The sequence below is a fragment of the Saccoglossus kowalevskii genome, chromosome 9 (genome assembly GCF_978046115.1).
Source record: "Saccoglossus kowalevskii chromosome 9, keSacKowa6.1, whole genome shotgun sequence".
In the NCBI taxonomy this organism is placed as follows: domain Eukaryota; kingdom Metazoa; phylum Hemichordata; class Enteropneusta; family Harrimaniidae; genus Saccoglossus; species Saccoglossus kowalevskii.
The window spans coordinates 22,319,616-22,332,736 of NC_140649.1; the positions used below are offsets into that span (position 1 = coordinate 22,319,616).

Sequence of the window (13,121 nt, forward strand, 5' to 3'; positions counted from 1 at the left end):
ACGCGCATGTGCAATTATTCTCAAATCAGTTCTCGCTCGCTAGCAAACCAAACATTATATTTCCTCAGCGTTTTTTCCTGATTTTTATCAATACATTATGCGTGGTGTGAAAAGAAAGAGAGGTAGAAAGAAGATTCAGATGATTTCTATGTCGGAAGAGGCAAAAGCTACACTGAAGGCATCAGCCCACCGAACGAAAAACAAAATCGATGTGAGCGTCCGGTGAGCGTCCAAACATCGCTTTCCCTGAAGGCATGAATCCGAGTTTCTGATTGACTGAGAGATTTTATTTTTAAATAATTGTTCTCAAAAAATAAACTGAGCATGTGAAGAATAATTTAACATTGTTTACAGTGATAACTGCTCATTGTCGAAACGAAGCTTACCCATTCACGCTAGTCACAATAAACATCATACTCTTGAATAGGCGTCAATGACTACGGTAAAACTTAGACTCTATTTTAGGCATCAGGAATGATTGAAATGTCCGAAAATGACGCCAAAATACACCTTAAAAGTCCCATTTTATTGTTTTTCTAAATCTCATCCCAAATTTACGGCAGAATCTGGTCCCTCAAATAAGGGACATGTGAGCTTTGATTCTAACCGGATATATTGCACTGGGTCGGGGAGATACAAACTTTTGTGTATCTTTTGTCCAATGGGTACCTGTACTTCGATCATTCGCAAGTTTTGCTAGGTGGTGCGAGACAGCTTTGTTTGCAACCGGACGAACTCCGTTTAATTCAATGAAGCAAACAACTGACAATGCTAAAATAAATTGCAGAGGTACCCTAAAATTAATTGAAAACAACCAAATAATTTCAATGAAAAATAAATCACAGAGAGAGGTAACTTGATACATTACGGTAACAACTCTTTTGACGCGCTGACCGCTTCTCCGCGTCTGATGTTTTTTTTCCTTGTCATAATACTTACTGATTGATGATTTTGTTTTGATTTTTGAATTTTTTAGCCTGCAACTCGGCCACGACCTTTGCTTTTTCCGTGAAAAATGGGTAAGTTTACGTCAATTTGACGGACATTCCATTTTTTTAAACTAACGAAGCACACTGTTTCGCACTCCTATTTTTTTCATTTGCCGATTTCTATTCAGAAAAATTCGACCGCTCGAAAATGCACCTTCATTTTGCACTCTTAAAACATGTCAGATTTCCAACACTAATTATTTAAAACCAGTCGAAATTTTAAAACTGTTACGTTAGGAGCTGGAGCTCTCTTCTTGCAGGCGACCGTCGCCGGTAGTACAACAGCATGTTTTGTACGTACATCCGTGCGCTGATTGTCTGCGACTGTCTTAGAAATTCCCTGAATAAGGCGTTGCCAAAATCGGAAAAAATAAAAAATTGCCTCCTTAAAAAACGAACAGAATTCAAATATTTCTTTTAACAAATATGTTGCATTGGGAAAAATGGGATTGGAAACGATGAACAAAACTACTGTGCCTCGTTTTTCGATTCTAGGATTACGCGATTATTCATTATTGTGCGTTCGCTTCCTGGAGTTGGTTCTCAATACTACATAAAAATCATCAAGGATAAATAATTTAATATCCCACTTTGTACTCTTCACGGTAAACCATAGGCTCTGAAATACTCGTAGATTTTTTATTGAAAATACATCGAAGAGAAGCCATGATATTTTGATCGTGATAAAAGGTCACCTTCCTAGGACCGCCCCCTGTTTAATAATTCATGAGATTACGTCATATTTACTGGGCATTGCCACGTGTTTTTACCGACCCCATCAAAACACTGGTATGAATGACGTGTTTCTGATTTATAAATTCAAGAGCAGTTGTTCTGGTCCAACGATTTTACATAAAATGTCTATGTCTATACGTTAACTTTCAATTTCAATAGTCTAGAAAGTATGACAAAGTATGACAAAGCAGTAATTCCCGGTTTAACGCTCAAATATGCAAATCAGCCTTTTTCTCGTCTTCTATTTTTGGTGAATTCTTGGGTTTTAAATTAAAATAGCTGATAGACGCTTTGGCCATTTGCCTCGAAATTTTCACACATTATTGACAAGGTGTTCCCCCTTCAAAATGCGTCCGGACAGTTTATTACGGCGAGTGGAACAAAAATAACAAGTCCGCGATTAACATGGATATATAAATTATGCAAAAATAGAAAAAAGTGAACTTTGAGGTCATGCTGTGCGACTTTGAAAGCCGTTAGAGAGATAAGTGGACGCATTTGAATTAGTAGTATACCAAGGTATCCAGTGATGTAATTTTACCCACAAACGGACTTGAAGTTTTTAAGCTAATTTTTTTTAAACCACTTTTGCCCAAAAAAGCATATTTTTTACCCAAAATCAAAAACGCATTCTGGATATTTAAAATAAAGACAAGTTTTACAAAGTTTGTATAATAAGCTTTCAGAAAATATATAACATGTTGGATATATAATACCATCTTCATTGTCTAATTACTCAATTAAAAAGCATGCCAAATAAACTGCATCTCTACCTTAAATGTGCCTTGTGATATTACAAGATAATTAATTATTCAAAAAATAGTTGGCATGATTACCAATCCAGTTAAAGTGAATATGTGAATAAAATTAACTAATCATTTTACTTAATGTTCAACTAAATTAACAATGCATATTTATCAATTTTGCCTTACTATACACTATAGCACAAAGCATGTATGAATCAACAAAATATCGATTCATGTGTTACATACCTGTGCTATCAGAAGTTCGAACAACTGATACTGACTTCACGCATCTACTGTTGGAAATTTCACTTCCCCAAGTACTGTGAAGTTCTTTTCTCTCCCACAGACCACATGTCCCGCCAATACCGACTACATTTCCTTCACTTGTCACTGTTATGTCTGAAACAACACCATCATCATCCACCTTTGTCCAGCTGCCTTCAACGCCTGGTCGTGTCCATAGTTTTCCACCCATACCAACTCCAAGAATTTCACCTGATGTCAACTGAGAAATGGATTTAACACAGCAGCTATTTGCAACTGGTCCAGACCATTTACCTTCAATACCAGGTCGAGTCCATAAATTATTTCCAGTGCCAATCCCAATCAGCGAACCATCATTTAGGTATGTAATATCAGTTACACAACAGCTGTTTGCAATGGGTCCACTCCATTTACCATCTTTACCAGGTCTAGTCCAGAGTTGCTGATCTGTTCCAATACCAACAATTGTACCATCAGGAAAAGTTGTCATGGATGTTATACAGCAACTATCTGCTATTGGTCCCTCCCATGAAGCACTGATATCCTTGCGACTCCATAAGTTATTACCAGTTCCAACACCATAGAAGCCATGTTGTTTTTCATCAGATGCAGTATCAGAGCTGGATGGAACTTTTCCACCTGCTAGTATAACACAATATTGTATTAAAACGAAGGTTCTGGAAAATTGAATTGGTTATTAAATGAAATGGGCGTACTGCAAAGTAGCAGAACATGTTTTTATGGCAGTATTGTGTAGCAAACTGCATTCCATTATTAATTCGTTGTTTAATTGTTTGCAACATTAAAGTATTCATGTATACAGTCACATATGCCACAATTTCTTATGTTAAGGTAGAGATGCAGTTTATTTGTGAATTTCAATCAAAAATAGTTTTTTTCGTTTTTTATATAGATTTTTATCTAAAGAACATTCTGTGAAAATTTGACCAATGAATTCTTATTGGAACACCGTTAAAATTGCTGTTTATTTTCTGGTTAAAAATAAAAAACACTCACACGTGGCAATGTTTATGTCCAATTGCCTAATTTGCATGAGTAACCAAATAACAGGACCTTTGATTGACAATATGCAAATCGAGATTGTACGTGTCATAGTTCATTCAATTCACGCGCATGTGCAATTATTCTCAAATCAGTTCTCGCTCGCTAGCAAACCAAACATTATATTTCCTCAGCGTTTTTTCCTGATTTTTATCAATACATTATGCGTGGTGTGAAAAGAAAGAGAGGTAGAAAGAAGATTCAGATGATTTCTATGTCGGAAGAGGCAAAAGCTACACTGAAGGCATCAGCCCACCGAACGAAAAACAAAATCGATGTGAGCGTCCGGTGAGCGTCCAAACATCGCTTTCCCTGAAGGCATGAATCCGAGTTTCTGATTGACTGAGAGATTTTATTTTTAAATAATTGTTCTCAAAAAATAAACTGAGCATGTGAAGAATAATTTAACATTGTTTACAGTGATAACTGCTCATTGTCGAAACGAAGCTTACCCATTCACGCTAGTCACAATAAACATCATACTCTTGAATAGGCGTCAATGACTACGGTAAAACTTAGACTCTATTTTAGGCATCAGGAATGATTGAAATGTCCGAAAATGACGCCAAAATACACCTTAAAAGTCCCATTTTATTGTTTTTCTAAATCTCATCCCAAATTTACGGCAGAATCTGGTCCCTCAAATAAGGGACATGTGAGCTTTGATTCTAACCGGATATATTGCACTGGGTCGGGGAGATACAAACTTTTGTGTATCTTTTGTCCAATGGGTACCTGTACTTCGATCATTCGCAAGTTTTGCTAGGTGGTGCGAGACAGCTTTGTTTGCAACCGGACGAACTCCGTTTAATTCAATGAAGCAAACAACTGACAATGCTAAAATAAATTGCAGAGGTACCCTAAAATTAATTGAAAACAACCAAATAATTTCAATGAAAAATAAATCACAGAGAGAGGTAACTTGATACATTACGGTAACAACTCTTTTGACGCGCTGACCGCTTCTCCGCGTCTGATGTTTTTTTTCCTTGTCATAATACTTACTGATTGATGATTTTGTTTTGATTTTTGAATTTTTTAGCCTGCAACTCGGCCACGACCTTTGCTTTTTCCGTGAAAAATGGGTAAGTTTACGTCAATTTGACGGACATTCCATTTTTTTAAACTAACGAAGCACACTGTTTCGCACTCCTATTTTTTTCATTTGCCGATTTCTATTCAGAAAAATTCGACCGCTCGAAAATGCACCTTCATTTTGCACTCTTAAAACATGTCAGATTTCCAACACTAATTATTTAAAACCAGTCGAAATTTTAAAACTGTTACGTTAGGAGCTGGAGCTCTCTTCTTGCAGGCGACCGTCGCCGGTAGTACAACAGCATGTTTTGTACGTACATCCGTGCGCTGATTGTCTGCGACTGTCTTAGAAATTCCCTGAATAAGGCGTTGCCAAAATCGGAAAAAATAAAAAATTGCCTCCTTAAAAAACGAACAGAATTCAAATATTTCTTTTAACAAATATGTTGCATTGGGAAAAATGGGATTGGAAACGATGAACAAAACTACTGTGCCTCGTTTTTCGATTCTAGGATTACGCGATTATTCATTATTGTGCGTTCGCTTCCTGGAGTTGGTTCTCAATACTACATAAAAATCATCAAGGATAAATAATTTAATATCCCACTTTGTACTCTTCACGGTAAACCATAGGCTCTGAAATACTCGTAGATTTTTTATTGAAAATACATCGAAGAGAAGCCATGATATTTTGATCGTGATAAAAGGTCACCTTCCTAGGACCGCCCCCTGTTTAATAATTCATGAGATTACGTCATATTTACTGGGCATTGCCACGTGTTTTTACCGACCCCATCAAAACACTGGTATGAATGACGTGTTTCTGATTTATAAATTCAAGAGCAGTTGTTCTGGTCCAACGATTTTACATAAAATGTCTATGTCTATACGTTAACTTTCAATTTCAATAGTCTAGAAAGTATGACAAAGTATGACAAAGCAGTAATTCCCGGTTTAACGCTCAAATATGCAAATCAGCCTTTTTCTCGTCTTCTATTTTTGGTGAATTCTTGGGTTTTAAATTAAAATAGCTGATAGACGCTTTGGCCATTTGCCTCGAAATTTTCACACATTATTGACAAGGTGTTCCCCCTTCAAAATGCGTCCGGACAGTTTATTACGGCGAGTGGAACAAAAATAACAAGTCCGCGATTAACATGGATATATAAATTATGCAAAAATAGAAAAAAGTGAACTTTGAGGTCATGCTGTGCGACTTTGAAAGCCGTTAGAGAGATAAGTGGACGCATTTGAATTAGTAGTATACCAAGGTATCCAGTGATGTAATTTTACCCACAAACGGACTTGAAGTTTTTAAGCTAATTTTTTTTAAACCACTTTTGCCCAAAAAAGCATATTTTTTACCCAAAATCAAAAACGCATTCTGGATATTTAAAATAAAGACAAGTTTTACAAAGTTTGTATAATAAGCTTTCAGAAAATATATAACATGTTGGATATATAATACCATCTTCATTGTCTAATTACTCAATTAAAAAGCATGCCAAATAAACTGCATCTCTACCTTAAATGTGCCTTGTGATATTACAAGATAATTAATTATTCAAAAAATAGTTGGCATGATTACCAATCCAGTTAAAGTGAATATGTGAATAAAATTAACTAATCATTTTACTTAATGTTCAACTAAATTAACAATGCATATTTATCAATTTTGCCTTACTATACACTATAGCACAAAGCATGTATGAATCAACAAAATATCATTTCATGTGTTACATACCTGTGCTATCAGAAGTTCGAACAACTGATACTGACTTCACGCATCTACTGTTGGAAATTTCACTTCCCCAAGTACTGTGAAGTTCTTTTCTCTCCCACAGACCACATGTCCCGCCAATACCGACTACATTTCCTTCACTTGTCACTGTTATGTCTGAAACAACACCATCATCATCCACCTTGGTCCAGCTGCCTTCAACGCCTGGTCGTGTCCATAGTTTTCCACCCATACCAACTCCAAGAATTTCACCTGATGTCAACTGAGAAATGGATTTAACACAGCAGCTATTTGCAACTGGTCCAGACCATTTACCTTCAATACCAGGTCGAGTCCATAAATTATTTCCAGTGCCAATCCCAATCAGCGAACCATCATTTAGGTATGTAATATCAGTTACACAACAGCTGTTTGCAATGGGCCCACTCCATTTACCATCTTTACCAGGTCTAGTCCAGAGTTGCTGATCTGTTCCAATACCAACAATTGTACCATCAGGAAAAGTTGTCATGGATGTTATACAGCAACTATCTGCTATTGGTCCCTCCCATAAAGCACTGATATCCTTGCGACTCCATAAATTATTACCAGTTCCAACACCATATAAGCCATGTTGTTTTTCATCAGATGCAGTATCTGAGCTGGATGGAACTTTTCCACCTGCTAGTATAACACAATATTGTATTAAAACGAAGGTTCTGGAAAATTGAATTGGTTATTAAATGAAATGGGCGTACTGCAAAGTAGCAGAACATGTTTTTATGGCAGTATTGTGTAGCAAACTGCATTCCATTATTAATTCGTTGTTTAATTGTTTGCAACATTAAAGTATTCATGTATACAGTCACATATGCCACAATTTCTTATGTTAAGGTAGAGATGCAGTTTATTTGTGAATTTCAATCAAAAATAGTTTTTTTCGTTTTTTATATAGATTTTTATCTAAAGAACATTCTGTGAAAATTTGACCAATGAATTCTTATTGGAACACCGTTAAAATTGCTGTTTATTTTCTGGTTAAAAATAAAAAAACACTCACACGTGGCAATGTTTATGTCCAATTGCCTAATTTGCATGAGTAACCAAATAACAGGACCTTTGATTGACAATATGCAAATCGAAATTGTACGTGTCATAGTTCATTCAATTCACGCGCATGTGCAATTATTCTCAAATCAGTTCTCGCTCGCTAGCAAACCAAACATTATATTTCCTCAGCGTTTTTTCCTGATTTTTATCAATACATTATGCGTGGTGTGAAAAGAAAGAGAGGTAGAAAGAAGATTCAGATGATTTCTATGTCGGAAGAGGCAAAAGCTACACTGAAGGCATCAGCCCACCGAACGAAAAACAAAATCGATGTGAGCGTCCGGTGAGCGTCCAAACATCGCTTTCCCTGAAGGCATGAATCCGAGTTTCTGATTGACTGAGAGATTTTATTTTTAAATAATTGTTCTCAAAAAATAAACTGAGCATGTGAAGAATAATTTAACATTGTTTACAGTGATAACTGCTCATTGTCGAAACGAAGCTTACCCATTCACGCTAGTCACAATAAACATCATACTCTTGAATAGGCGTCAATGACTACGGTAAAACTTAGACTCTATTTTAGGCATCAGGAATGATTGAAATGTCCGAAAATGACGCCAAAATACACCTTAAAAGTCCCATTTTATTGTTTTTCTAAATCTCATCCCGAATTTACGGCAGAATCTGGTCCCTCAAATAAGGGACATGTGAGCTTTGATTCTAACCGGATATATTGCACTGGGTCGGGGAGATACAAACTTTTGTGTATCTTTTGTCCAATGGGTACCTGTACTTCGATCATTCGCAAGTTTTGCTAGGTGGTGCGAGACAGCTTTGTTTGCAACCGGACGAACTCCGTTTAATTCAATGAAGCAAACAACTGACAATGCTAAAATAAATTGCAGAGGTACCCTAAAATTAATTGAAAACAACCAAATAATTTCAATGAAAAATAAATCACAGAGAGAGGTAACTTGATACATTACGGTAACAACTCTTTTGACGCGCTGACCGCTTCTCCGCGTCTGATGTTTTTTTTCCTTGTCATAATACTTACTGATTGATGATTTTGTTTTGATTTTTGAATTTTTTAGCCTGCAACTCGGCCACGACCTTTGCTTTTTCCGTGAAAAATGGGTAAGTTTACGTCAATTTGACGGACATTCCATTTTTTTAAACTAACGAAGCACACTGTTTCGCACTCCTATTTTTTTCATTTGCCGATTTCTATTCAGAAAAATTCGACCGCTCGAAAATGCACCTTCATTTTGCACTCTTAAAACATGTCAGATTTCCAACACTAATTATTTAAAACCAGTCGAAATTTTAAAACTGTTACGTTAGGAGCTGGAGCTCTCTTCTTGCAGGCGACCGTCGCCGGTAGTACAACAGCATGTTTTGTACGTACATCCGTGCGCTGATTGTCTGCGACTGTCTTAGAAATTCCCTGAATAAGGCGTTGCCAAAATCGGAAAAAATAAAAAATTGCCTCCTTAAAAAACGAACAGAATTCAAATATTTCTTTTAACAAATATGTTGCATTGGGAAAAATGGGATTGGAAACGATGAACAAAACTACTGTGCCTCGTTTTTCGATTCTAGGATTACGCGATTATTCATTATTGTGCGTTCGCTTCCTGGAGTTGGTTCTCAATACTACATAAAAATCATCAAGGATAAATAATTTAATATCCCACTTTGTACTCTTCACGGTAAACCATAGGCTCTGAAATACTCGTAGATTTTTTATTGAAAATACATCGAAGAGAAGCCATGATATTTTGATCGTGATAAAAGGTCACCTTCCTAGGACCGCCCCCTGTTTAATAATTCATGAGATTACGTCATATTTACTGGGCATTGCCACGTGTTTTTACCGACCCCATCAAAACACTGGTATGAATGACGTGTTTCTGATTTATAAATTCAAGAGCAGTTGTTCTGGTCCAACGATTTTACATAAAATGTCTATGTCTATACGTTAACTTTCAATTTCAATAGTCTAGAAAGTATGACAAAGTATGACAAAGCAGTAATTCCCGGTTTAACGCTCAAATATGCAAATCAGCCTTTTTCTCGTCTTCTATTTTTGGTGAATTCTTGGGTTTTAAATTAAAATAGCTGATAGACGCTTTGGCCATTTGCCTCGAAATTTTCACACATTATTGACAAGGTGTTCCCCCTTCAAAATGCGTCCGGACAGTTTATTACGGCGAGTGGAACAAAAATAACAAGTCCGCGATTAACATGGATATATAAATTATGCAAAAATAGAAAAAAGTGAACTTTGAGGTCATGCTGTGCGACTTTGAAAGCCGTTAGAGAGATAAGTGGACGCATTTGAATTAGTAGTATACCAAGGTATCCAGTGATGTAATTTTACCCACAAACGGACTTGAAGTTTTTAAGCTAATTTTTTTTAAACCACTTTTGCCCAAAAAAGCATATTTTTTACCCAAAATCAAAAACGCATTCTGGATATTTAAAATAAAGACAAGTTTTACAAAGTTTGTATAATAAGCTTTCAGAAAATATATAACATGTTGGATATATAATACCATCTTCATTGTCTAATTACTCAATTAAAAAGCATGCCAAATAAACTGCATCTCTACCTTAAATGTGCCTTGTGATATTACAAGATAATTAATTATTCAAAAAATAGTTGGCATGATTACCAATCCAGTTAAAGTGAATATGTGAATAAAATTAACTAATCATTTTACTTAATGTTCAACTAAATTAACAATGCATATTTATCAATTTTGCCTTACTATACACTATAGCACAAAGCATGTATGAATCAACAAAATATCATTTCATGTGTTACATACCTGTGCTATCAGAAGTTCGAACAACTGATACTGACTTCACGCATCTACTGTTGGAAATTTCACTTCCCCAAGTACTGTGAAGTTCTTTTCTCTCCCACAGACCACATGTCCCGCCAATACCGACTACATTTCCTTCACTTGTCACTGTTATGTCTGAAACAACACCATCATCATCCACCTTGGTCCAGCTGCCTTCAACGCCTGGTCGTGTCCATAGTTTTCCACCCATACCAACTCCAAGAATTTCACCTGATGTCAACTGAGAAATGGATTTAACACAGCAGCTATTTGCAACTGGTCCAGACCATTTACCTTCAATACCAGGTCGAGTCCATAAATTATTTCCAGTGCCAATCCCAATCAGCGAACCATCATTTAGGTATGTAATATCAGTTACACAACAGCTGTTTGCAATGGGCCCACTCCATTTACCATCTTTACCAGGTCTAGTCCAGAGTTGCTGATCTGTTCCAATACCAACAATTGTACCATCAGGAAAAGTTGTCATGGATGTTATACAGCAACTATCTGCTATTGGTCCCTCCCATAAAGCACTGATATCCTTGCGACTCCATAAATTATTACCAGTTCCAACACCATAGAAGCCATGTTGTTTTTCATCAGATGCAGTATCTGAGCTGGATGGAACTTTTCCACCTGCTAGTATAACACAATATTGTATTAAAACGAAGGTTCTGGAAAATTGAATTGGTTATTAAATGAAATGGGCGTACTGCAAAGTAGCAGAACATGTTTTTATGGCAGTATTGTGTAGCAAACTGCATTCCATTATTAATTCGTTGTTTAATTGTTTGCAACATTAAAGTATTCATGTATACAGTCACATATGCCACAATTTCTTATGTTAAGGTAGAGATGCAGTTTATTTGTGAATTTCAATCAAAAATAGTTTTTTTCGTTTTTTATATAGATTTTTATCTAAAGAACATTCTGTGAAAATTTGACCAATGAATTCTTATTGGAACACCGTTAAAATTGCTGTTTATTTTCTGGTTAAAAATAAAAAAACACTCACACGTGGCAATGTTTATGTCCAATTGCCTAATTTGCATGAGTAACCAAATAACAGGACCTTTGATTGACAATATGCAAATCGAAATTGTACGTGTCATAGTTCATTCAATTCACGCGCATGTGCAATTATTCTCAAATCAGTTCTCGCTCGCTAGCAAACCAAACATTATATTTCCTCAGCGTTTTTTCCTGATTTTTATCAATACATTATGCGTGGTGTGAAAAGAAAGAGAGGTAGAAAGAAGATTCAGATGATTTCTATGTCGGAAGAGGCAAAAGCTACACTGAAGGCATCAGCCCACCGAACGAAAAACAAAATCGATGTGAGCGTCCGGTGAGCGTCCAAACATCGCTTTCCCTGAAGGCATGAATCCGAGTTTCTGATTGACTGAGAGATTTTATTTTTAAATAATTGTTCTCAAAAAATAAACTGAGCATGTGAAGAATAATTTAACATTGTTTACAGTGATAACTGCTCATTGTCGAAACGAAGCTTACCCATTCACGCTAGTCACAATAAACATCATACTCTTGAATAGGCGTCAATGACTACGGTAAAACTTAGACTCTATTTTAGGCATCAGGAATGATTGAAATGTCCGAAAATGACGCCAAAATACACCTTAAAAGTCCCATTTTATTGTTTTTCTAAATCTCATCCCGAATTTACGGCAGAATCTGGTCCCTCAAATAAGGGACATGTGAGCTTTGATTCTAACCGGATATATTGCACTGGGTCGGGGAGATACAAACTTTTGTGTATCTTTTGTCCAATGGGTACCTGTACTTCGATCATTCGCAAGTTTTGCTAGGTGGTGCGAGACAGCTTTGTTTGTAACCGGACGAACTCCGTTTAATTCAATGAAGCAAACAACTGACAATGCTAAAATAAATTGCAGAGGTACCCTAAAATTAATTGAAAACAACCAAATAATTTCAATGAAAAATAAATCACAGAGAGAGGTAACTTGATACATTACGGTAACAACTCTTTTTACGCGCTGACCGCTTCTCCGCGTCTGATGTTTTTTTTCCTTGTCATAATACTTACTGATTGATGATTTTGTTTTGATTTTTGAATTTTTTAGCCTGCAACTCGGCCACGACCTTTGCTTTTTCCGTGAAAAATGGGTAAGTTTACGTCAATTTGACGGACATTCCATTTTTTTAAACTAACGAAGCACACTGTTTCGCACTCCTATTTTTTTCATTTGCCGATTTCTAGTCAGAAAAATTCGACCGCTCGAAAATGCACCTTCATTTTGCACTCTTAAAACATGTCAGATTTCCAACACAAATTATTTAAAACCGGTCGAAATTTTAAAACTGTTACGTTAGGAGCTGGAGCTCTCTTCTTGCAGGCGACCGTCGCCGGTAGTACAACAGCATGTTTTGTACGTACATCCGTGCGCTGATTGTCTGCGACTGTCTTAGAAATTCCCTGAATAAGGCGTTGCCAAAATCGGAAAAAATAAAAAATTGCCTCCTTAAAAAACGAACAGAATTCAAATATTTCTTTTAACAAATATGTTGCATTGGGAAAAATGGGATTGGAAACGATGAACAAAACTACTGTGCCTCGTTTTTCGATTCTAGGATTACGCGATTATTCATTATTGTGCGTTCGCTTCCTGGAGTTGGTTCT

The 13,121-nt window shown here is 36.3% G+C and overlaps 1 protein-coding gene across 1 annotated transcript in view; it reads right to left on the reverse strand.

The window, feature by feature from the left end:
• The window catches only part of LOC144351800 (uncharacterized), an 84,423-nt gene that overhangs the window by 48,942 nt on the left and 22,360 nt on the right, over positions 1–13,121 (reverse strand). Inside the window, exons 18-22 of the mRNA XM_085504002.1 lie at positions 12,475–12,487; positions 10,464–11,101; positions 8,612–8,624; positions 6,579–7,238; positions 2,717–3,373 (exon numbers count right to left, since the gene is read on the reverse strand). Coding sequence (XP_085360128.1) covers positions 2,717–3,373; positions 6,579–7,238; positions 8,612–8,624; positions 10,464–11,101; positions 12,475–12,487 — 1,981 coding nt within the window. The remainder of the gene's footprint in view (positions 1–2,716; positions 3,374–6,578; positions 7,239–8,611; positions 8,625–10,463; positions 11,102–12,474; positions 12,488–13,121) is intronic.